Below are 27,512 nucleotides of genomic sequence, written 5' to 3'. Positions count from 1 at the left end.
ACTGCAGTGACTTCGTTTTCTATCTAAGCTGGATTCACAAACATTAATCATTTTCCTCTCTCGTACCTTTAATATTCTTTTGTATGAATCAATCAAGGATCAGCTGAACTATTGAACAAGTTAGGTTAAATATTTGGGCAATGTGAAGATAAACATCTGTTACAGTCTCTACCTGTGTTTGGGTGCACAACTAACAAAGTGCAAAACTCACCTTCCCATGAACCTTTGGTCCCAGTGGGAGTCGTCTAGTTGCCATAGAGACCAGAATACAAAACATCGCTGAGGAGAAGGCAACAGCAGCAAACACGAGACCCCAGGAGAGGCTGCAGAAGTAACAGGAGCTCTCAGCAGATGTGCACACCAAAACATGCACTGAGGCGAGCAGCAGGCACAAGAGGTAGAAAGGCAGGGAGAGCAGAGCTGAGAAGACTGGAAGATCCACTACTGCCGCACCGCTGAGAGCTTCTGGCATCGCCAGCAGTAAGACCAACAGCAGCTTAAAGGACAACCAAGGGGGGGGGGGGAATGGAGAGAGGAGACAAAAAGGTTTTTATTTAACTTTGATCAACTTTTTGTTCTGATACAACCACACATACCCAGCAGTATATGGACACAACAGAGGACGAGTTTGAAGTTATGCTGAAAGTTTGTGGTTTTAGTAAAAACTATATTTTACTTTTACAGGTATTTACTCCATCAAAAAACAACATTTTCAAATGAGGACACTGCTCTTTCTGAGAGTATTTTTTTATTTTGCCCCTACACAGCAGTGTCACTAATCTACCAATCTTCAGAGTGTTTAGAATGAATTAAATTCCTCTACACTCACCTGAAACACGAACACCATGCCTGCGATCATGGAGTACATGTCGTACTTGCCCAGCTGTTTGCTGAGGGCTGAGCTCATGGCGGCCAGGGCATCCAGGTACTGCTTCAGGACCTTTTTGCCCATATTACTCAGCACCTCTGAGGTGTTTCCCTCCAGATAGAGCTTCATCCAGCTCCCATGAGCCTTCTCTGCCACACGGTACTGCTCAAAGCCTGCCTCTGGATCAGAAAAAAGAGATGAGGTATGTTTTATCGGGGTATGCTATTGATTTGGTGTTGTACATCCATAAAGTTGGGGAATTTGTGTGAGAAAGATTTTTTTTTAAAAAGGTAAAATCGAAGCAGCAGTGGCCATAATATCCTAACTTTCAGCCACTAGTATTGGGTCACCACTTCCAACAATGCAATCTTTCACTAGTCCCTTCCTGCCCACATCTGTCACACTCCACATGCCCAGTTTGTAACACAGACTGTCTGATGTATATTTGAAGTCTCCAACAACAAGCTGAGTTGACCCTGATGACATCTGGGTTATTTTCTCACACTTTCAAAAGCTCCTCCAGAGCTACAGAAGACATTTTTCAACCCTTTTTACAGACTGAGAAGCACCATGATGAGTGGTCCTGTATAAAATTGGTGTACTGTTGTTTAGAGTGACAATTGTGAGAGAAAATTGAATAATAGGTTATCATTTTATAAATCTTTTGTATATATTTTAAAAATGTTTTCAAACTAAGGGTTTAATGTTTGTTTTTAACTGAATGTGATGTAATGTCATTGTCATTCTAACACACACGGTAGTGAAGAAATCCTATTCCTTGGCTAGTTGAACTCTTGAACTTGTTTCTGTCCGAGGGTTGTCTGCTGACCTCTGGGGTTAGCTAGAGGTATCTTTGTCTTAAGCCTACTGTTTTAGAGACTGTGTGGATCATGCAGTACCTTGACAAACTGAAGTTGAAGGATGTCCATGTCTGAAGTTATTGATTGACCATGAGGTCTCTGTAAGATCGTATGACTACTTGTTAGTAAGAGGGACCAGGCTGTTTTTAGCTCTGCTTCTGGAGAGGTATAAAGCTGTCTGGTTTGTGTTCATAATCTTTAGAGGAAGGGCCAGCTGAAGAACATGCTTTCCCTCAAAAAATACAAGATGATTGTATTTTTGTTTGTGTTTGGACATTTGTATAATTGTTACTGATGGCGTGATGGATTGTACAGTGTCTACAACTGCTTCAACAAGTAATGTTTAATGCTTTCTTTATGTCTCTGTGTGGTTCTTGACCAACGATGAAAAATTTCCATGACACAATTAATCAAGATTTACTTGACATTAATGCTTTTTTGCCTATTATTCAAAGACTTGATGTTACTGTGATATAACCTTATTGGAACTGTGGCAGTAATCATATAGATTTGTCAAAATGAGGAGGACATTTCAGCATCTCATTTATTCAAGCCTTACAGGTTTCCTGATGCGGCATCACATCAATTTTGCACTATTTGTTTATCACACATTCTCTGCAGCCATTTGATACACCAGGACAATTTAACTTATTTATGAAACCACACAATCTGAGCTTTCCAATTATGTAACTTCAACCCCTGCTTCCAAAATGAATTAAATATTTCCAGTATAAAAAGAAAGCACGATTGTTAATTGGCAACATTATTTCCTTGCAGATCTCAACAATCTGTCACCATATCGTGACATATTTAAGAATCATTTTTAGATGTTAAAACAGACTTGCAGCCGTTGGAACAACTGCCAGAGATGCACTTTTTTGCTATCAGTTTATTCAAATACAAACTGAACCATCAGAAAATAAAGTAGGGAAAAGAGATGCCCATCTGGAGTGTTTGATCTCTTGCTTTTTAGACTGCTGCTGCAGCCTATACTACTATATTTCATCATATAGAAAATATAGATATTGCATAATAATTTGTTTCCTTATGAATGAGCATTCAGTAATTCTATTTATGACTCCATCAATCACTCTGCTGGTGTATGTTTGATGTTTTAAACTGGAAATCTATTAAATCTTATAATTTGCTTCATTTGTTTTCTGTGTCAAAATTGTTTCTTAAATTGAAAAGATAATATGCCTGTGGTAGAAAAAAACAAAACATTTAGTTCTGAAAAAAGCAAAGTATAATTTGTCAGGATCCTAACTATGACAAGCTATGACTCACTCGCATGTTTACTCAAAGCAAATGATGCCTGTTTTCATTTTACTTCAATGCTTTAGGAGCCTGTTCAAGGACAAAGCAATGTGGAGGTTTGATTTGTAGTATACTTCGCTGAAACACACACACACACACACACACACACACACACACACACACACACACACACACACACACACACACACACACACACACACACACACACACACACACACACACACAAAGCAATATTTTGCAGTATAACACCTATCTCAGCAGCATAGGCATAGAGATGATAAATAGTGACTATGGCTTTGCCAGACAGAGGGGTTGGTAGAAATATTAGAACCTTAAGCCACAGGCATGAATCATACAATATCGATGGCCCTGGCCTTGTTTCATCTGTCTAAAAGTACAGGGATTGGTTAATGGCCCTCCAAAATGCCTGAGGTTAGAAGCACAAGAAAAACACAATATGAAGATGGAAACATGGGAGACAGACGGAGATTGTGGCAGAGAGATGCGGAGAGAGAGAGTAAGGTTACCTAAATAGGAATAGTTGAAGAGTTGAACTTTAACAATGTTATTTTCATGTTTTGCAGATTATTCTTACCCTGGGACAAAAACAAGCCATTGTCACTACTTTACAGAGATTGCACAACAAAGACAGAATCATAAAATATCCAATTTGGGCATCACACTCACACTCAGAGTGTCTCAGCATTACGAATCTTTACTCAGTGATTTTTTGACTGAAGAACTTTTTGTAGAATATCATGTGAATACTGAAATCAAGAACATTTCTTTACAGAGACTTCTTTTAAGCGACTTCTTTCACACCCAGTCAGCGCTGACCCCAACAGGTGTCCAACTGTCATGCTATTTAAAATATCATCCTAGGCGTATTTCCCAGCAGTGAAAACTATTGCATTCTACTCCATAACAGCTTCATGATTACCCAAGTGGACAGATTCAAAAAAAATCAACACATCCAAATGTAGGTCTGCTGAAATCATTTCCATTTCATCTCATCACTATGGAAACCAGAGACCAAAATAGAGAGGAAAATGTGCTGCCAGAGTGGTAAGTTTTTCATGTGAAAGGAAGTTATTTGTTTCAAATCAAGTTTTGAGAATGTATTATTTGCATCTTACCAGACTCTTACACTCAACACATCTGGGTGTTCTTCAAGAAAACATGTTGCACATTTGTCTTTCACTGTCATACACTGATTTAATGTAATCGGTACCTTGTGTTAAAACTGGGACAAAATACAAATGAGTATGGGCCAAAACATCATACAAAGATGCACTTAAAATGAGGATGCTATAAGTAACATCTTAGATTTAAGTGAGAAATCAAAGTTTTACTTTTAATCCTATTTGCAAACTTTTGAATTAAAACTATTTACCTAATTTCTTAAAAATACTCAATAGTGAAGTTTGAGAGGACTCAGGATGTCTCAGAAGTTGGTTCAGGGTAGATCTTGGATGACTGCAGTACAGAAACAGAGGTGAGCACACACCTTCTGAGACATGTTGTGTACAAAACATCACTGGTCATGAATGAACAATATGTTCTCTGAAGCAATATGTACAGTATATTTCAGAAAAGTCTAGTTTTCTGTTGTTTTTATTTGTTTGCATTTATCAGGAGTGAAAGTCAATATGATACTAAATTCTCCTTAAGTGATTTTTCTGATGTACCTCACCTACCAGCAGCAGAATTTATTTCCCCTGGCTTTCTTTTTGTTTTGATTTCAATTTCTTATTACTTCCCAAATTATATATCGTGAATATATTATTGTTGTTTTTTTTATTGTTGTTAATTTCACATGTTAATTGCTACTGGAAAGATTAAGAATTTAACAACAATTAATTAATTTAATAAAAAAAAAATGCATACATTTTTGCAGAATAACATATTAGTAAAAGTAAAATCTAACAACCTTTTCAAAGGTTGAACAATAGGGCAGCTGTAGGTTAAATCCTTGTGTCTGATTGGCTATTCCTGCTCTCCACGTACGTGATTAATCACATTGATCAGCTGAGAGTTGCCCTTAAAAGTTCTTCACAGTGAATAGGAGTAAGCAGCTTGATAAATGTGTCTTATTGCTCACACATGACAAAGAACTTATTTTACTCCTCAGTTGACTCTTGGGAGCATTCTTAAGTTTAATTTTCATACGTCTGATAAATATGGGCCTAGATCGGTTTTCTTTTATATTGAAATACTGTTCAGTAATTGAAAAAACTACATTTTACATTTTTAACTACAGTATATTTAATTAATATGTAGTATGTTCTTGTAAGAGGGCTACTTCATACTAACCTTTTCATCCATCCAGTCTAATTATCATTTGAAAAACAAACAGTACCTTTTTCTTGGTTCAGAAAATTCTCATCAGGTAGGGTGGCACCAGGCCTGTAAACGTTCTTGGTACTACTAATTATTTCCTTGGTCATCATTTCAAAATCAAAACTATTCCATTCGGATAGAACAGATTCAGTGAAAAAGTAAATACATTTTCAGATTAAGATTCAGAAAAAGTGATCTGAAAAGATTATGAAATCTTAAAGATCCCCTCCAGATGTTTTAAAATGTATATAAAATACTCTACTTTGAATAATAATTTGTGTCTGATATGGTTTTTCCACAAAAAAAGTTCTATTACAGTTCTATTATCTTGTTAAAATCCTTAAAATCACATCTCCTTCTTCTCCCTCATTAAAAAAATCCAAAGTCTATGAATATGCAAATATTTCTCAATTCAGAAGTTTAACTGTTGGACACAAGATGTCTCCTCCTTCACTGTAAAGTCTATTCTCAGTGTTTGTGCACTGGAGGCTTCAAATTTCCACATTACACTTATATATGTATGTATGTTATGTATAAATTGAATATTGGACCAGGACTGGCTTCCAAACTAGTTGTGATGTCACAAATCCTGCTCATAGACCCGCCACTTATAATCTAATTTTCAATGAGTATATGATTCAGCAGATGAATGTGAAAACAGCCTTCTAATGTCAAACTCTGCACATATATCATTCTGTACAGTGAAGCTCAAACATCCAACTGTAGGAACAAGAAGAAAAGCACATTTTTGAGTGGAGGGGAACTTTAAATTAAATGCCACATGTCTAACATATCTGCAAAACCAACCACTTTTCAAAGAGTTTTCCCTCAGCCTTCCTTTCCTTCTGTCTTGTTTAAAACGATAAGATAAATTACTGCAGACCGATCAAACATTAGCAATGGTAATTGCTGCCACTGGTGTATCAAATGTTTGTGAAAGTGAAGGACAGCAACAGAGAGACAGACGGAGAGGGAGACAGATAAGAGGCGTGAGGGAGAGGCTGCAAGATGGATAACTCTGACAAATAGTGTGACCCCGAGATATAAGCAGGGAGCAAAACACTGTGAGGATATGTGCATGCATTTGCACAAAGAGTGGGTAGCATTAATGTTCAAGAACAAACCAGAGTGTTTGTGAGTCTCCCATGTGGAGGTTTCACAGTTGTAAGGTCATTCATACAGGGACTTACAGAAATCAGTATACAGATTTGTAATACAGAGTTGACACTTAAACCCTGACGGAAGCAGAGTCTGCAGAGCAGCTTTGTTGAACTCATTCAGTTTCTGATGGTGCTGGCTTCAGTGAATTCCCCACTTCCTGTAAATACATACTTAATTCATCTGCAACAACCCAAAACTACAAACATAATGCAAGCTGAAACATTTGGAAGGTTACTTACCGCAAGCAGATAAATACTTCTGTTTAGTCACCATGAGATAAAATATAACCTTGTGTTTGAATGGATTTATTCTCATCTGAGACAAGTTGAAATCTACATTTCTAAAATCCATATTTTTGCAAAGGACTGCTGTGTTAATGAGTGTATGATGAATCTTTTGAACTTGTAAGATGATTCTACCCTCATCTTAATAAGACTGCTGTAGGTTAAACGTTCCTAGAAGCTGCTTTGATGAAGCTGACAACATGGTGTGAATAATGAGGAGACTGACTTACTCTACTTACGGCACACCATCCTTAAGTCAACTAAAGCTTGTTCCATCTGTGCTTCTCCAATCACAACACTTACAGGTACAAATACGTCTTATTTATGTTATTGTTTTATTTGTATTACACTCACAGTGATCCTGTTAGTTTGACTTAGCATAATAAAGACCTGGCAGAGCATGTTTACACCTACATTTTATTTCTTTAAGTATTAACTGATGTTTAGCCACTTTGACCAGAAGCTTTGAACACAACAGTGACATATGTTGTGTACCTTGTCAAATTTAGCTCCTTTTAGCTCTGGTTTGGTCTCCACCAACTCCTAAGGGACATATCTGTTTTTTAGGTGTTAAATGTTTAAAAATGTTCACTAGCAAGTGGCCAATTTTGCCTGTGTGTTACTGGACAGGTTTATCAAAGCTTTTTCTGTGAAAACAGCTGCTGTCAACAGTCTGAAACCAACATGGATGAGAGCACTAAGACTGAGCTGTATGGTATAGATTGCAGAAGATAAAAAAAACAAAACAATAAGCTGAAAGACACTAAAATGCAGTTCTGAGGGGATCTGGAGAGTCAGGTAATAATTCTCTGTACATTTGACACTTTGAGCAACCCCCTTTCACATTAGACAGAGTCATCTGATCTATTGCTAATAGAAAAATATTGATTAGTGCAGCTTTAAGAGTGATTAAGTTGAATGTGAGTATCAAGTGACAGACTTCTTGTTGCTCTGTTACGGTGCCAAGTACTGAGTAATAACCCTCTGTCACACATAGAATAAATTATTAGTGTCAGCTAATTAAATTTTGAAGCAAGGTGTGAAGGAAAAACATTTGGATTATGGAGCATGTGCTGGACATTATGTGTTAGTTTTGGCAGTTACAATTAGATGGCCCCATTAACTTCAATAGAGAAAAGGCTGGGGTTGAGTAATGTGGGCTGGCTTGCTTTGTATTGGGTGATCCTTCCAACTTCAATAGAGTTTGGACAGTCATTAGCCTGGGAATCGGATGAATCTGCTGAGCTCATGTTTTATTTGCTCTGGCAGATGCCTCTGGCCCCCCTCCCGTTTCCACCTGGCCTGGAACCGGACGGGCCAATCACAACCATTTACCTAATATGGGGCAGGTTTGATATGATGACTGACAGTCTGCAGGTCCAGGAGCTGTCTGTTGTTTGAGTTTGACTGTTGTCAATAAAGGTAAGAAAAAAAAGTCTACAGAGCACAACGCGCCAGACTCACGAGATCAAACTGTCAAACTAGGCAGTTCTGATCCAATATAAATCAAGACTTTGTTACTGCATTGCCTATTTCCCGCCTCAAATATTTTCAGAAACATATTTTAGTGTACTGTTTAGCGGAAATTTGCTCTGATTGGTTGTAGGTGCAGTCTGGATTTGAAAAGTCACACGTCACACATTTTGTGGCTCTGATTGTTTGTAGGTCTATCAAATTGCATCCAGAGGCATTTTGGTCTGTGCCCATTGTTAACGCCCCTTAGAAATTGAAAATTAACTGAGAGGTTCAAGACTAATACGCATTTGTGAATTAGTCTGGCGATGCTAGGCTAGATGGTCATAGGGATGAAGAGAAAATTGCAGATTTTCTTGTTAGGATGAATTATTCCTTAATCTGCACTCTTTTCTTACTATTTCTTTCAACAGTCACACTTCTGTGTGCATGAAAATAAGTAGCCACTGATAATATCATCAGCCAGGAAACTATAAAGCATAATGATGATATCCCTGTCAGAGAAGGTCCTGGCTTTCTGGGCTTCTAACGAGTCCAGAGGTTTGACACAGTGAATTTGTAACCTACCTCTCTTGTAGTCCGGCATGCTGTCTTTGAGCAGGCAGCTGAGCTGGTGGCCATTGAGATGCAGAAAGCGCAGCTGGTCTCGCAGTGAGGTTTCCTCCAGGACACCCGGGATGACGCGGCCCACGTTGTTTTGAGATATAGGCAGGCCGAGTCCCAGGGCCAGGGTCGGAGTGAGGTCGACTTGCTCCACTACTCCAGGTTTCTCCATTCCCACTGACAGGGAAAACAAACACACATGAATAACAGTGAGGATGTGATGCACCTGCAATACAAGATGGTGAATCAATTAAGTGCATTTCTCTTATTTTGGCAGTATATTTGTTTTGCTGTGTGGTTTTCTAACCAGGGATCACTTGTCAATCAGTGTATCTAGTACTGTACTGTGTACATATTTTCTGTTTATTACTATAAAGGAATCAGTTTATCCTCAATGTATCGACTATCAGGTTCTTCTGTTTGCTTCAAAATACTGCAAAGTTAAAATGCACCATGATTTTTCCCTTATAAAAAAAAGAAATAAATAAAAATAAAAAAAAATCCAGCAGTGTCAAGACACAGAAAATGAAAAAGCTTTCAAGATCTGGCCAAATGCTGAATCACGATTGTGTCACATCAATCAGTGATAGCAGGTAGCAAAAAAAGTCACATTTTATTACTTCAAACTCTAAAGTAATTCACAGACAAAACGATTTACATGATGGACACAAGGAAATAGATCAATTCTCATACTATCTGTTGTGGAAGATATCTCCTCTCACACAATAAGAGGTTGTCTCAAAGAATTTCGCCACACTCATCAAGACAAATTTGGAAAAGGACATCTTCCTCCTAGAGTCATAAACCTGACAACAGTGAAAAATCCCACGTCTTTCTGCCATTTGGAAGTCAGTGATTATGTCGAGTGTATTTTACTGGGGCATAGCACTCTAATCACAGCAGCTACAGCATCTCATTGCTCCCCTCTTTCTCTTTTCCCTTGGGACAGTCAAACTGCGGTCACAGGAACATTACAAGAGCGTGTGGAGGATCGTCACAACGTTTTAACAGAGTCTACAGCCTCTCTCTACATTTGACTCTTACTAGGGCAAAGTGGCTTTATTGACATCTTGTTTGTTGATTAGAATCCGTGCAATATTTATTCTGAATTCTAACATACAAAGCCTGAATCTCAGCAAAAAGCATCACAAATAACCCTCATAATTACTCTTGTATTAATGCCTGTGGGTATGACTGTGGGGAGGGCTGTCACAACATGCAAAACAACCAAAACTAACACAAAAAATGAATGAAATCATTATCATAAGAAATGTGGTTTTCATTTTTCAAAGCTTGCCTCTTGTCAAAAGTGAGCAGACATTTTTTATGTTAACGCTTGGCTTCCCGTAGAGAGCGTTCACAAACACAAACACAGTGTGGGAGTCATTTCCCAAATTGCCTGTCTGTGAGTGAATTTTTCAGGTTGCAATAATGAACTATACTAGTGTATAATATATCCAAAAATGAGTTGAAATGTGTCTTTTATCTGTTACAGATCAATACATGTGTGGGGAAGTGAGACAGCTGCAGACTAAAGGCTGGGACAAACCCCTGAGCTATGAGCTAATTTGGTAATTGGACACAATGAAATAAGCCGGGGAATTATCCATTTTATATTAAAAGGAGACGGATTTGCAACAAGACAAGAAGCTTTATGTATTAAGCCCATAGCTATTCAGGATAATACCATAAATCTACAAAGTATATCAAGCTTGTTTAAATCTGTTACTCAGCAATAAATGTCTAAAAATGTTTACGTTGTGATTTTTGTTGCAGCAATTACACTAATAAGTAAAGTTGATGGAGCCTTCTTTTTAAAGTGGAATATTTTCACACCACCCTGGAGACAATCTGTGAGTTTTATCAAACATGAATCCCATATTAACTGTGTGTAAAATCACACATTATTATTTTATGATGTTGTTCCCTACAAGCCAAGAAGTGTCTTGCTTGCTAAACCACTGACCACATGCCTACACTGTTATATCCATCCAAACCTGTTTAGAACAACTAAATCTACTTTGTATCGTTTGGCTTACACAGAACAGAGCGACTCACATTCTGGGAGAACAGATGTGTCATAACTCAGTTAAAAGGTTACACACGCTGAATGCTGATTCATAGATGAGAGGGCTGCGCATTACAGTATCTAGCTCCCTAATGTTATCTCTGAACCATAAACAAGACTGATCGCTTTCACAGCCATTTTTAAACTCCTATAATGACTGTACAGAGTCACGTATTTTCAGCTTGGAGATTACGCTGGAGAGAAGCTGGCACAACAGAAATCTGCTAACATGTTCTCAACAGAAAATAGCACAGTTACCCCCGGTGTTTGTTAGGATGAGCTTTAAATTGATGCTGGCACATGAATGAAATGTATACAAGGTGCTTTACCTCACTTCATTAATAACTCTCTCACGTCAGGAGGCCGAAATTGTGTCCATCAATGTATCAAAAACATTCTTGCATCAGTCACTGATATGGTTGCACCACTGTTGCAGTGGTTTCTGAGGCTGGGAAGTTATCACCTTATCTATTCTCTGTTATTGGCTTTCCTTTGTTTTAACTGCAGCGCCTTATATCATGAGCTCTTAAATAAACCAAGAAAAGGAAAAAGGATATATAGTGAGGAAAACAACCACTGTATTGCTTCTTATGTCTTCACTGCCTAATTAAAGTGGCATTTCCTCTCAGGGTCCTCTCAGCAATGTCGACAAAATGTTGTGCCAATTTGCAGTAAGAGGGCTTTGAATGCATCGCTCTCCCAATGATGCATTCAGATTAAAGAGTAAAGCTCAGGTAGTGAGCCAGTAATGAACTCTGATCCAATTCACCTCAGCACTGCAGCACGTTCTAATGAAAACAACAGGCAGTGGAGCTTTCTAATGACCCGCCATTCTCACTATGTTAAAAATAACCAGTTATGCAGATGAGGCCACTGATTACACTCAGAATTGGATTCTGAAAGTGTGGTGTAAGGATGAAGTTTTTCTCATGTATTGGTGTTGTATACGGACAAAACCAAACCTTGTGTTGGACTTAAAGACCTTTCATACACACTCTTTCAACTGGCTTCTTAACATGAGTCATCCAACATAAACACACAAATTAGAAGTTAGTTTTGGTTGATTCACATTCAAATATTCTGTTTTTCTCTTTTTCTCCGTGCTTTTGTCACTGCATTGAATTGGGCGGGGCTCAGTTGGAAAAGGTGATGTCATGTACTGCCATGCACCAATCAGGACGTAGCAATATCTGTGGGGATTGCAGGCCGCTGTTCAATCAAACCTGATCAAACCATGACTACATAATCCTGATGAAGCACATTAGCTGCTTATTTTGTCATTGATATTTATTCCAGACAAATGTAAGAGTTGAAACATGATTTTCAGGGGCTTTAATAATGGCCTAGTGTTCCTAATATTTTGCCCTCCTCATGTATGTTAATGGAGTGAGACAAAATATTAGGAACACCATTCAATATAATGCACTCCAGTACACCACAACCACCACCCACTATGACCTCAATAATAAACATAAAGTGGAATTATCACCTTTCTGAAAATGTCAGCAAAGACTGAAAATGTATGAGCTTCGTAAATGTAGAATTTATGGCAGAGCTGTTGTATTGGATTGCATTAAGTGCATATTTCATTGAGGAGAACACAAAATTTTGCATGTATCTCCTCCCTCTTCTGTGATCTCTCAAACTTTAGAAGTTAAGAGGATAAAGTCCAACTGGTAGGCAAGTCATCCAAGCTGTTGTAACCACAGGAGGCACAGAGTGCTAGCAAAACCATGAATTCTGTAGCAACAACTCAACTGAACTGTAAATGATTAATTAACATGAATGGTCTATAAATAAAAAATCTATGCAAGAAAAGATCTCAAAAATAGACTTGGCTGAGAAAGAAGCAATTATCACGATCACACTTTCGCACTCCACCACATTCATCACTGCAATATAAAGTTCTGCTCAGGAGTTTCTATTTGCACTCTTTGAAGATGAAACTGTTCGTCACACTGAAACTAATATATACATGTATGAGCATGGAAGAAAATGTCTATTTACAAGTTTAGTTTGTCTGATTCATAATTTTTAGTCATGAACAAACCACATCCTCTGTAGCAGGGTGGGTAACCGGAAGGTTTAATAAAAATACAACATGACTACACACTTGTTTGTTGGTCCATATGTGAACAGAGTGCAGTTGTGAAGGCCCTAAGCCTCCTTAAACAACAGCAACGACAAAGTAATCAGTTTACCTTTCCTCTTAAAGGCCGGGCTTATGAGCACCAGGGGTGTATTGACTTCTGGCTCTGAGGAGCCTCCGTGGCTGCCGGTCTCTGACATGCCGTGGTCTCCACACAGCACCAGCAGGTAGGGCAAGGATCCCTCTGCCTCCTGAGAGATGCAAACACCAAGGTTAATGGACTCCCACTGTATGTGCTGATCCAAGAGGGCGAACCTCAAAGCTCTGAGCTGTGAATAATTCAAGCCTTGCACCAAATGCTCCCCGTGTCAGCAACCATAATGAAGAAAAAACACAAACAAATCCAGTTTGGAGAAACAGACTAATAGCATAAAGTGACAGCTGCTGCGGGTAATAGATTCCTTCACCAGATATTTTTGATGTTATTATGCAGAAGACATTTTAATAGATGCAGAAAAGGAAGGTATTGAATTATTACTTTTGAAAAGGAAGTCATGACAAACACTTCCTGGCATAGTTTCACTCCTAGACTTGAAAAAAAGTAGTGTAAAGGCAGCAAACAAACACAGGATGAATCGTTTGTTGACAGACTTTGATCAAGCTCGGTCTCTTCTCTAAGTGATTCCCTTTCAACTAGACTCACGAGAACCTGCCACTGATGGTAAATTCGACAGGGATGCCTTTTGAGTAATGGCAGTGTGCTGATCTAAATACACGAATACAGATGTTAACAAAACAAAAGCCAAATCATACCGCACATTATAATACTCTCAAAAGACTCTTCAGTTTCAGAGTTGTACGTAAAGCGAAAAAAAAAAAAATCAAAGACCAAAGACTAAGTCATTCATTCATTTATTATTTAAGATTGAAAATTGTACTCAATCAGATTAATAGAAAGCCTGAAAGACAGAAAAGGCGATGATTGCTGAACTGCTGAGATAAATTCTGTCTTTGTGTTTGAGAAGTCAGATAAAATGTTTCATTTAAGATGACTTTATCCAAACAGACATGTGGAAAAGGCCACTGTCAGCGTAAATGTTTATTTTTCAGCTGGAGCTACAGTAATGCATCAGACTTCTTTTCAAAACTGTGTCATTGTGCTCAGCTGACCCATTATATTTGTCACTCACTCGGCACAGAAGGAGCAAAAGACTACCCTCTGTCCCAGATTTTACCTCTTGGATGCTTGTTATAAATGGCACTGGACACAAGGGACCCAGAAAACACCTCGAGACCAGTACTAAAAACCAATGAGCCCCACACTGAGTGAGGCTCTTTTCTGTTTAGGATGAGTCAGAGTTTACTCATGTTCGTCAGGATGAAAGCACTGAGCGAGCCTCTTCTGACAGATTTTTTTTCCACACTTCATAAGAAGCCTTTTTTTTTTTTTTTTTCAAATGAATACACAAGGTACCATGTTGAATCAGATGGTAGTTCATGTTCTCCATGAGCAAGCCAGAAAAAAAAAACAAAAAAAAAACAGCTAAATGGAGTATTTTTACTCTGCAACCGCTATTCTATAAATCAGAGTCTCTCACCTCGGGGTACAGTACTTCTGCAGTTGCCAGGGGATTTAGGTTTATTGACAACACTCTGACATATTATAAAATACAACATATCAGACTTTGTCGGGGATAGAACAATAAAGTCCTGGACTTATTTCCCGTGTTGTCTCTGGTCTTTTCACAGTGGAATGTGGAAAGTTCAACTAATTAACTCTAAACTCAACAATAACTATACACATTTTAATTTGAGAAAAAAATAATCCACATATTTGTGTTAAGGAGGAAAATAAACAGCCAAATAGGATTACAAATTGGTGTGTTAATGTTAATCTTTAAAGTTAGAATAACCATAAGCTGCCCATCAACCTGATTCCACCTGACTTAGTATGAATCCTCCATTCAATGGAAAGAAACTGCATAAAAATTTTACAGTGGTACAATCCTCTAACCCAGGTTGTAGAGGTTGCAAAACAAGCCCATTCAATGGAGCGCATCTTCCAAAGCTTGCCAAAGAGAAATCAGCCTTAAAAAATGGCTGACATTCCTTTCATTCTCAGTGGAAAATACAATATTTTAAGATAGTTTCAGCATTAAAATGCATTTTGATAACAATTCTAGCGAGAAATGTGCATTTAACTTTCATAATCTTTGTTCAGCGAATGTATATGATGAAGATATTATTATGAAGATATTTTCAGGCCTTCTATCGTTGCTATGGTGGTTGCTATGAATGCTGCTATTGCTGAAACCACGTATTTGCATATTGATTGAATCATTGTCTTTGTGTTGTGTAGTTATCTGAGTTGTTATGGTATTTGTGTTATTTTATGTAACTGTTTGATGATATGAACAAAAACAAAAATGTAGATTTTAGAGCATCGCAGGGATAAATTGAATTTGAAATCCAGAATTTGAAGCTTTGTGATTGGCTGACCAGAGGACCTGTCGGGAAGAATTTTCCTCACTGTCACCGTGTTAACGTTTTCTTTTAATGATATCTTTAACATTTCTCAACACAAAAACATGAAAGTGTCCCTGATAACTCAACAATACGATAGGTTAATGTTAAAGCCAACAGTTTTAATTATTTCTCCTTCGATTCTGAGAAATAAACTTTCTTGGCAGTGGGGGCACGTCAAGACAACAAAGGTAGGGAACATTAAGGTAACATAACAACATAAGTACTTTCAGCTCTTCTGTTAGAACAGAATAATATATGAAAGAAGGAAAAATGAAAATTGAAATAGAGATATAACAATACAAACATATGCAACAATGAATCTCCATTCCATTTCACTCTTTTATGAAATAAACGGCTTAGATTATACGTTTGCTCTGCAGGTCAAGTTTAAGAAGTTTTGCACTTCAAACAGTGAAAGCAGTGGCCCAACCTTCAAATCTGAAATATCCAGAAGAGAAGATTGAGGCCATGCACTCTGCATTAACATAAAGGTCTGACAGAGGTCTTAATGACCAAGAGGTCCTGCTTTCCAATCATGTTTTAATGGAGAGTGTTGCGTCTGTCCGTTCCGCAGGTAGAGCATGTCTCTGCCCCTAATATCAGCTTGCTGAAATAAGCTACTCGCATCACATTACAAAGAGAACTTTGAAGGCTGTCATTTGGATGCTACCCTGCTTTTCTCCTCTGCCGTGCTTCAGAAGGAGCCGTCATTCCTTTTAGTACTTCGAGATGCAGCGGCGAACAACAGCCAGCTTACGCGAGCAGTCAAACACCCCTGAAATGATGAGATTACACCCCGACATGTTAAGAGAACGTGCTGATCAGAGAAAACACGGTTGTTTTTGTGGAAGCTTCTAAGATATCCTGCGGGACCTCTCCAGGCTGTGTCTATATTTAGGTCGCACCGCTGACGTCGAAAAGAACAGCCGAAGCTTTCATTAATGTGACTGAAGTGAGACTTTCAAACACATTTCATTCAAAGAACTCACTGACGCCGCCACTGCCCACAACACACAGATGTCGCCATGAGCCTGGAGAGACGGGATGTAACAAGACAGGATTAACAAGTTTGGGGATGTGGTGAAATGTTGCATCAACATTTCCAGAAATGCCCTTTACTCTATCTTTTGCAAAGAGCGTGTCAAGTTTACAAGGATACGCGCACGTGGCTTCTGTTCTCTCTCGGCCATTTCAGAGATGCAGAGGGACGAGGAGGAAGGGGATTGTAGGCTCGTGTAGACATGACTTGACAATCTAAATGCGAGCTATACAGCTGAATAACAGCGAGACATTGCCCATTAACAACACACACACGGCGCAAAGACAATATGCATGCACAGCTGTCAGAGAGCAGAGAGAAAACAAGGCCACGAGACCTGCACACTGATCACAGACAAAATTAAAGATAACAGAAAAGCTTAACAGTTTATTAAATCTCTGGGGCTGCTGCAACAGATAACATAATAACTGCTGGAAACTAACAGTTTATCTGTGTAATTAAATGACCGCCCAAAAACCTGCTAATGCTAAATAATTCCCAGATAACATCACATTACTATATTAACCATTGATCATTACTTCATAAGGGACATGGCCTATTTCATTCATTTTGTTACTATGGTATATAATGACATTTACAACTATTATAGTAACATTTAAGACCCTTAAAAATGAAAAAAAAAGATGTTTAAATACAGCTATTCAAAATCCAAAGTGTAATGCTGGGCTTAATGAATTTCAATAAGGAGAAACAGATGTTGACAAGCAACAATTAAATCACGCAGCTGCCCAGCCACTGAGAGCAAATCAGTCCAATTAACCTGAATTGAAAATCAGAAGCCAAGACAGTATCTCCAAATACTGTGAGAGCTGTATGTGTTTCATTTGAATTTCATGTATTTCCATTGGAGACAATTCAGGAATTATTTTGAGTAGACACCAACTTTTGAGAATATCTGCCTGTTGTATTTTGTAAATATTATGTTAATCAATAAAACATATTAATGTGATGTTAAAGCTGCATTTACTGTTTTTTGGTGACTTGGGGACTCAAGAATCTGAACATCTCACATATTTCAGATATTACAGCCATATAATGTTGATATGTAGCGCTGCAACTACTAATTGACAATTTCACATTATTAGTTCATGTGCTCATTTACTTCCTCATTAATTTTCATCATTTGGTCAATTAAATGTCAGGAAATAGTGTAAGACAAAGAAAGCAATAAACACTCACAATTAAGAAGCTGGGACTAAAAAAAACGTTTGGCATTTTGCTTGAAATATGACTCAGTACGATTATTCAGTTATCAAAATAGTTGCCATGATTTTTCTGTCAATCAAATAAGAGATTAAGCTGTCGATGTGGCTAACATAACATGTTAGCAAACAGTTGCCTATTTACACATCCAGCAGACACAGAATAACATTAACATTCATTTAGACTCGTGTTTCTGGCTACTTGACGACTCTAAGTCCAATATTTACTGTCCTTCAAGCTCTCTTTTGATCTTCACCAACTCTGCAGGGAAATATCTGGCTCTTTAGCTGCTAAATGCTCCATGATAATAACAGCTAGTTGCCAACTTTGTCTGTCTGCTGCTTGATGCTGGGAAGGTAGTGTACAGTGGGATTATTAAGAGCTTTTTTGCTCTTTTTCAAAAAAAAAAACTGTCTGCAACTGCTGATAACGAGGTTAGTGAGAATAGTGAGGACACTGAAAATGAAACAAAACAGTTATGTTGCAGTGTGTAAAACCAAAACAATGAGCTGAAAGACACTAAAATGCTTCACATGGCTGAGGAGAAAAGCAGAGTTGGGTGATAATCTGTGGGTTTGTCACTACAAGAAAACTCTTTCCTTGCCACTTTTGCAAGATAAACTTTCGCAAAAGATTTCACACCATAAAAAAAAATCTAAGAAAATAAATTATGAAATTCTATAATAAATAAATATGCAGATGATGTGAGTTTTTTAAGCAACATCATGTGTACGAACAGATTAAGAAATTACCTTTGGAATAAGGGCACTGTGGATCTTCTTCAGGATGTCGTCCATCTCCAGTAGTTTGGGCTGGATGAGTGAACTGTGGGGTCCACTGATATGACCGATGTGGTCGAGGCCCAGGTAGTGGAGGATCAGAATGTCCCAGTCATCTCTCTTAAGGGTGCTGTCCAAGTGACGGGTCACGTTGTTGTCAACCTGGATGAGACAGGATGCATTCGAGTTACACATTTAAGTGATGTACAGGATTTCAACTGGCAATCAGTTCAGATTAGGACTGATGTGAAATAAACTTTAACCAAAGCTGAGTCGACTGATTGACTGATTATCATCAAGCAAATATATTTGGCAGATATTTACCTTCATCTCACATTTCAGGTAAACAGCTTTGAGATCAGTACCAGCAATAGTCTAGTGTACAGAGGAACAGATTGCAAAGTGTCCCACAGTGTATTTGTAGCTACGGCATACAGAGCTAATTGATGAGCATTTTTTCTGTGATCTCAGTTCTGTGCCTTCCTGGTTAATCAGCCGCCTTCATTTCTTAAATTGCAGATGGCCTTGTAGATAATGCAGCAACTGAATCATTTCCAGACATACATGTATAGCATATTACACAGAGTAGAGACATATAACCACTCCTATATTAATAATTACTACATTATGTTAAGTATTTTCCTTTCTTTTCAACACTTCATACCTGTACAATGTCCAGAAATGATTTATTCAGTTTATATATATATATATATTTATTTATAGAGCTCTCTTTTTTATATATACTGTTTTTTATCTGTTTTTTTAACGGTACCATGTTTGTAATTTCGTTCTGCTTTGTATCACTGATGTTTTTTCTGAATGACAATAAAAGGATCTTGAATCTTGTATTTGCTGTACGTGTTTGGTTAGTTTACTACACTTTAATGCATAACAACAGCAGTCTACACAAACTTGAGGAACCTGAATGCTTTAATCCTTTATTGACATTAGCAGAAAATACATATCTCATATCTTTTATACTTAATTTCAGGCTTTTAGACTCATACATACCTCAGTGTAGTCAGATACGAAGAAGGAGGTTGTACCATCGTACTCCATGAAATGTTTGGGGAATAGGCGAACCCAGGTATCATCTCCGTAGAAGACTATCTTCTTCCCAGCTGTTTTGGCCTGCCAAATGAGGTTGTCTTCCAGCAGTGCAGGAGAATTTAGGTTCATTACCACATCAATGAAGCCTGGGATACTGCCAGTGGTAAGAGCCTGGGGAGGGATATGTTTCTGTCATTGTCCTTTGAACAATAATTGTCTTTTAATGGTGTTATACAACCTTACAGTTTCATCATATTAATCCAGCTAATTAAGACTTGTCCTACAGTGCAGCTTCTAAAAGAAACTGTTTTTATGTATCATGTATTGTGGAAAAACAAAAAGATAGAAAATTCATCAATGGCTTTTTCATCAGATGAGGCGCTTCACTGATCTTGCATCGGAAACCGAACTAATTCCCACGTCCCTAAATCATTCTTCCTGCTACAAATGAAAACCGAGAGCTAAATCAGGTAGATAGATGATATTTATGAAGTATAGTTTCTACTGATTTCATCATGGAATCCGAAATAAAAACAACACTGGCCTCCATTTGACTGACAAGGAAAACACAGCCTATTTTGGCAGTCAGGAGAGAGTCTGGTGCATCGTCGAGGGGGAAGTACAAAGGCCTTGTCTTCATGCACTGAAGGAGACATGAGATTGCAGATGCTGGCAGGAAACACTGTTATTTAAACCCACTATGAGCTGCCTGGAGCACAGCCTGAGATCCTTTGGGACGTTCAGAAATCCAAGCTAACATCAAAAGTGACCAGCCTTTCTGGTCTGAGGGTCCAGGTGTTGGAGAAACCTGCCCAGGGAGCTGAGCTGGCAAATTCAAAGTCATCTTTTAAACCACTTGTTAAAACACTGTAATATTTATGTTACTGTTGATATACCTGTCCTCAAAGAATCCTGTTTTTCAGTTCACATTCGGGTATTTTGTTCATCTTATTGGTTTTTATATATTAAGTGTTCTTTGTGTTTGTAAAGCACTTTGTGGCAGTCTGTGCGTGGTGACTGTGTGAGCAGCACTTGAGCTGTTCTATAGTGACTCTCTGGCTACTTCCACAGACACAAGAGAAAAACAGCAATAAACTTAAGATGCCATACACCCACAAAGAAGGTAGAAAAGCTTCAAGAACTGTCACAAGGCACAAACATTTCATTATTCGCTATCACATCTTCAATATACCTAGACCCATTATGTTTTTATCAACTTGATACACGGGAACAAAGCTCTCTTCTGCCGCTTTGATATTTGTGTCTCCCAGTTAACAATGACAATCTAATAAAAATACTCTCCGACAGAATAAAGTCTGAAGCGTTTCAGTTTTGTCAATTGATTTGCAGGTACTGAAATATTTAAAAAAAAAAAATGCTCCAACTAGAATGTGAAGTTGAAATTTTGAGCTCCATCTTGTGAGCTTTGTTCCTGAGCTCAATTATTTACCACTTCCTTCCTTGCAATTGTTTTGCTCCTGCCGCTGCAGATGCCTGTTTTCAGGATGAGATGGATGGTTCTGCATCAAAAGCAGTCGTCTCTTTCTGCCAGATCAGTCTCACTGAGGTCTCCAGTCTATTAATAGAGAAAATCTGACTAATGAAATCAACTGGTTCAAAGGGAAATGAGAGAAAATTTTAAATATACGGACTAAAATAAACTGAAAGATAAAAAGGTGATGATAAAAATTACTATAAAAGGAAAACATCAGCTCTCTGAGAAAAAAGTTCACAAAAAAAAGGAAAATCTTAAAATCTCTCCAGATGCCCAAAAAAAAAACAAAAAAAAAAAACTATTGAGATGCTGCCCGAATGAATCAGTGACTCATCAACATACTAATTACTGGCCCACAGTATGTGTCTAGGCTCGCAATGTGCCACTGCTTAAATGTCAAATACAATATCAGTGGGGTACACAGACACTCTCTGGCTCAGTGATGAAAACTTGTAAAGGTGCCAAAACCCAGACGGAAGAGGCTGTGAATTGGAGCCTGGCAAAAGCTTCTCCGGCTTCCTTTTCAGTACTTATTTTGGATGACTATTGAATTAAAAAAAAAAGACTTTTAAATCTGCTCCGGCTTCATTACCAGATAATACCTATGGAGGTAAAACAGTGGACCAATTATGCACGTGGTTTACGTCACATGACCTGGGTAGATACTCGTCTTTCAGACACCCACAGTGTGTTGCTGCTGCTGCTATGATGAACTGAATTCATTGTCCGAGTCCAGCACCTCAGTAATGTCTCCTGACTGCTGCGCCAGTCCGACAGTGAGGCTCAACTGCCCACATGTGAATACAGGACTGGGGAGGAAAATCAACTACTTTTCTCATCCTGACGTGTTTAGAAAGACCAGCTAAATTGTAGCCATTAACTTTAGAGGGGGGAGACTCTGGGGTAGCATTTCTGGTATAACAACTGTTTGCTGCTTGGCCCACAATAATGAAAAATAATACACACAGGTGCGATACTAAAACCTGACTACCAGCATGCATGTATCTAATAAGATATCCAGCTGTGCTGCATACTTGTAACTTTATTAGATTCAGTGGAAGGAGTGTTGGGTCTAATGTGTGTGTAAATGAATGGCCGTGCCACTGAGAGATTATGATTTAGGTTAGTTGGCTGTGTCATACCAGTTAATTGGGTGCAATGCAGTGATAGTGGGCAGTAAATGGCAACTGGTGTGTACTGCCACCTACTGGCGTATCACCAAATCCCAATGATGTGATAAAACACTTTAACCTCAATACCTCTGATATTGTTAAAGCTCTGTGGATAACACAATGTCACAACAACTTCACACAAGAACTTAATAACTTATGTATGGTTACCTCAGGTGAAACAACGCGTCGTCTCAAAGCCACGATGGTACTGTATGCTTGTTTTTGTGATGCACCAGCTGCAGTGTGACAGTGTGCCAAAAACTGAGAGGATGTCTTGGGATTTCATTACAGTGAGCTCTCATGTGCAGTCTCTCAAAAAATAATTCTCTACAGTACTTCAAAAAATAATTACCACTCATCCAATATTTTATTTTGAGGTTTGTCAACAGATGAGGAAAAATAGAAAGCAGTGTGGTCACGACATCAGGGCTGAATCTACTGGAAGTGCTCGGCCCTCTAAAATGTGATTAACTGTCCTTTTTGAAGGGCTTACAGATGTACTTGTATGTTCCCATCAGCTCTGTAAATCCAACATATACATTTCTGGACAGTTGAGGAAGTGTCATTTTCAATTTCTCCTCTCCTCCTTTTTGTCCTTATACTATACTGTTCCCGTCCGCTGCAACATAAACTCTCTGCTCCTGTGCCTCTAAATTATAAGATTTAATTTTGATTCTCTTCTCTTATCAATTTCATTCTGCACACTCCTGCCTTCTCTGCTCCCATCAGCAAATCTTTCACATCCAGGGCTGTTTTTTTTTTTTTCTCCCCCCAAGATGCCTTGAAGCCTTTTCTCTCCACTCACTGCATCCTTCTCTAAACCCTCGGATTATAACGGAACATCTGTCTCCCTGCAAGTCCACCTCAATCCCTCTCAGCTCATCCCTCCTCCAGATCACTGATGTGCTCTGTTTCATGACAACCAACATCAACTTTTCACTGACGTGACAGTTCATTCTGTTCAGGAAAGATTTCCTCCGTCCATTTACAGCTACAACAAGTTTGTTTCTTATGACTTTTAATGTACACACATCCACAGTGATTCTCATTATGCACCACATTTTATATTACAGTCATTTGGATGCTTTTGTCCAAAGTGTATTCAAACTTTGTAGGAGCAAAAGCTAGAAAAAAGTGTTTTTTTGTAAAATAATTATTTGTAGAAAATCAACTTGATGAGTTGATCAACAGTAAATCAATCATTAGATGTTAGTTGTATATTGTGCAGAAACAATTTGTCAATTAATTGATTTGTCAGTGGGCTTAAAATTACTTGACTATTTTAAGATGAACTTATTATTTTAATAATTTTCAACATTTGTTTGTTCCATCTCCATCAAAAGTGAAGATTGATGCTTTTCTTTGTCATATATGATGGTAAACAGAATATCTTTGTCTTTTGGATAGTTGGTTGGATTAAAAAAAAACAATTTAATACATCATCATATTAGCATTTGTCAATATTTTCTGATATTTTATAGACCAAACAATTAATTGAGAAAATAATCCACAGATTAAAAGATAGTGAAGATAATCATTAACTGAAGCCGTAGTTGTGGTCTGATAATGGGAATTTGTCGTTACTGTTGACATTTTATAGCTTAAATCATTAACACATTAATTTTAGAAAATCAATACACTTCACACCAACACAGTTTCCTCACCGCTCATCCTGTCCACCGTCTTTGACACCATCAACCAACTCATGCTCTTTGCTGCCCTCGCTGACCTGAGCACTGCTGAGTTTGCAGTCTCACAGCTGCTACACTCCTACACTACCTGTCTGAGCACATTTATCAGACATCACTGAGCAGGATTCTGTCCACACTGTCTATCCTCAGCAGCTGGGTTCTCCAGAGCTGAGTTTTGGCTCTAGTCTTCTTCCGTCTTTACAGTGTCAGCACATCCCTGTTCCTCCCACCACTGCTAAAGCATAAATGCTGGCTTTTGTTCTGCTCTCTGACACTCAGACTCCATATTCTGCTTTACCTGACAACTTCAGTTAGATGCCCTCCAACTGCCTCAGCACTGCACAGCACCCACATGGCCAAGACTGAGCTGCTCTTTGTTCTGGAAGATCATTAACTTTGCAAAATCTCTCCAACACCATTGACAACAGCGTGCTGATTCTTTCCTGGTCTGCCCACAAACTTTCTGTGTTTCAGCACAACCAACTGTCATGCAATGCGCACATGACATGACTGCAGTTCTCTGCTGGCTCTGCTCCCAAAATACTCTCATAAGCACGTCACACCATCCAAATGTGACAACTCACCGTGTTTTCACCCCCTCCTAATTCTGCCATGACACCCTATTTTCACTGACAAGCTGATAACTTAGCAGCTATTTCATATAGGGATGGACCGATCCGACTTTTTCAGTCTCGATACTGATACCTGGGCTTTGGGTATTGGCCGATACCGAGCACTGATCCCATACCATTGTTTAATTAATAAGCTGTTTGCCTCACTGAGACTGGGATCATTCTTTTAGGTGTAAAGCAACATCAAGCTTGACATAAACATTGCTTTCCTATCTTTGTAAAACAAAATGTAACAAAGAAATACACAGATGTGACAATATGTGTCATATTAATTACTAAAATATACACTAAAAGTGTGAATGATGAAAAAAGAAACACAATAAATATGCTTCTGTTTGACATATGGCTGCAACTAACTAATATTAACATTATTGATTTATAGTATCTGTCATATATTTTTCTGATTTTAGAAAATAGTTTAAAATACCCTTCAAAGCTTCCCATACACAGAGGAGAGGAATGTGGGAAACCTATTGCTGGTTTTGTCTGACTAACAGTGTAAAACTCAAAGATATTCAATTTGCAGTAACAGAGAAAAGCAGCAAATCTTCACTTTTGAGAAGCTGAAAGCAGGGAATGTTTAGCATTTTTGCTTTATAATTAACTTAATGATTGATCGATAATTTTGTCAATTAATTTTCTGTTGATCGACTAAAGAATTAACTGAACAATCGTTTCAGCAGTAGTTCCAAATACCAATAATTGCTGAAAAACACATTTTTTAGGGTAATAATACCATCTAGGTTTTTAGTTGAGTATGAATCTGTATATTTAGATTTGTTCACATGTTAATCTAGAGTTTATTCCAGTCCAGTTAAATAAATCAGTTCAATTTGAATTTTTATTACCCAAAAGGTGAAATTTGTCTTGCAGCCAGGCACTGAACAGCACTAGCAGTGGTTTCAGCCCTGAGAGTGCTTTGAATTAAACAACACATCAGCAGTCGATGTCTTCAACCTTCAGTTTGATAGAGGTTCCTCCCTGACCAAAGCAAGGTTTCAAAGTTAATCGTTCAATTAAGGATGAAATATATATCAAGGTTCCCCAAACCCTAACCATTCACAGTTTGAGACGATGAGTTTACCTTCCCTTAGAGAACTGCAAACTCCCCCTACAAAGTTAAATAGCATTGTGTCCATTATAATCTACAGGGCTGATTCATATGTGTGTGTAACATTTAATCAGTGTATTTTAGGCATTAAAATTATATTTAAAGATACTTATTAGAACACAATACTGGTCATTCACATCTTTTATAATCTAAAAACAATAACTGGTACAATGTTGTTTATTTGGATCTTAAGTGGTTGGCTCACTGAAAGGGTTTATCCAGCTCACCAGCCCAAAACAAGGACTTCTGGTGGACTAATGCTATGAGTCGGATGATACATTACACATTATATTAATGTAAAATCTATAATTTTATATCTGCACATCTGTGATCTTTGATCTAACATGGTGTGTTACATTAACACAAATTTTACTATTATTTTTATTAATTGCACACTGCATATAGGAAAGTTTAATCTAAATAAACTCTGTGTTTAAACTACTGTGAAGAGTGTGTGTATTTCAATCTGTGGGGTGAATTTGTGGAATGGTCTGGATGTGGAGCTAAAGCAAAGTACGAACATAAATCAGTTCAAGAACATATTCAAAAAATATATTTTTAAGAGGTAAACGGATGAGGAAGGTTTGTGTTGACTGTTTAAGTTTTATTTTATTGACACCAGGTGGATATTTGACTATTTTATGATATTTTTATGCACCACAACATCACCAAGGCAAATTCCTTGTTTGTGCAAACCTATTTGGCAATAAACCTGATTCTGACTCATGATACATGGTGGGACAGGCTTGACGGGCTTGACAGCTCAGGTCATCTCACCTTGATCCGGGGCATGGTGACTGTGGGAGCTCTTGCCTTTGCCACAAAGCTCAGCGATGAGCTTCTTTCCACCAGATGTCTGGTGTAGGGCATATACATGCGACCATTGGGTCCAAACACAAAGTCCTCCCGCAGGGCATCCACTAACATGATCACCACTCTTTTAAAGAGGGGCTGGGGGAGGCGCGAGGAGTTGTGGGAGCCCCCTGTAACATAAGCAAGTATTTAATGAGCTGTAATAGATGTCAGTAAACAGATACTCGCACAGAAACGCAGGTGAGAGCCGGGTGATGCTGTGAACTCACCTGTCAGAGGCTCCGCTGGCAGGTCGGACAGCTTGCTCTGGGATGACAGAGAAGACTTGACAGGAACAGGGAAAAATCCCCGCAGGAAGAGGCTTATCCCAATAACTTCAAATATTAAAATAAACGAGGCAAACACAGACGAGCGTACTTTCATTTTGCTGGTTGACGGACACTTTAAGGAGCGAATAACTTAGTAATATAACTTGCTACCGTAGCTAGCGACAGACACAACGCTTCCTACATAGTTTACCCAAATACAGGAGAATATAGAAAGCCAAAACATCCCATTTCAGATGGGAGCACTGCCAGATAACACATTACAAAGCCCCATGTCACAGTGTTTCATTTGCTGCCTTTATGATATGAATTCGTAGCCGCAATTATGAATAAAAACACTAATACTAGTTAGCGATGTAACCGCTTCCGCATTAATAACACTGAACTACGGGTATAACGTAGAATCAAACATAACCAAAACGCGTTTTCCCCCCACAATGTTGTGTTATAAGATCCCCTCCAGACATGTTTTAAAACGTAAATATGGAATACTCTACTATGAATATAATGTGTCTGATATGGTTATTCCAGGAAAAAACAAAACAGTTATGTTGTTAAAATCATCAAAATGGCATCTCCTCCTTCTCAATTCAATTCAATGGACTTTATTGCCAAATATTTTGACAATCA

General features: G+C 38.2%; 1 protein-coding gene across 1 annotated transcript in view; it reads right to left on the bottom strand.

Moving 5' to 3' along the window:
- The window catches only part of pigg (phosphatidylinositol glycan anchor biosynthesis class G (EMM blood group)), a 67,280-nt gene extending 40,027 nt beyond the window's left edge, over positions 1-27,253 (bottom strand). Inside the window, exons 1-8 of the mRNA XM_067598643.1 lie at positions 26,826-27,253; positions 26,521-26,726; positions 19,604-19,813; positions 18,566-18,754; positions 13,137-13,275; positions 8,832-9,044; positions 830-1,047; positions 212-496 (exon numbers count right to left, since the gene is read on the bottom strand). Coding sequence (XP_067454744.1) covers positions 212-496; positions 830-1,047; positions 8,832-9,044; positions 13,137-13,275; positions 18,566-18,754; positions 19,604-19,813; positions 26,521-26,726; positions 26,826-26,979 — 1,614 coding nt within the window. The 5' untranslated portion in view covers positions 26,980-27,253. The remainder of the gene's footprint in view (positions 1-211; positions 497-829; positions 1,048-8,831; positions 9,045-13,136; positions 13,276-18,565; positions 18,755-19,603; positions 19,814-26,520; positions 26,727-26,825) is intronic.
- Positions 27,254-27,512: the final 259 nt, after the last annotated feature.

This window comes from Thunnus thynnus, chromosome 9, assembly GCF_963924715.1.
Source record: "Thunnus thynnus chromosome 9, fThuThy2.1, whole genome shotgun sequence".
NCBI classification, from domain to species: domain Eukaryota; kingdom Metazoa; phylum Chordata; class Actinopteri; order Scombriformes; family Scombridae; genus Thunnus; species Thunnus thynnus.
Note: the sequence above shows the minus strand (reverse complement) of the source record. Positions and strands in the feature narration are given on the sequence as shown.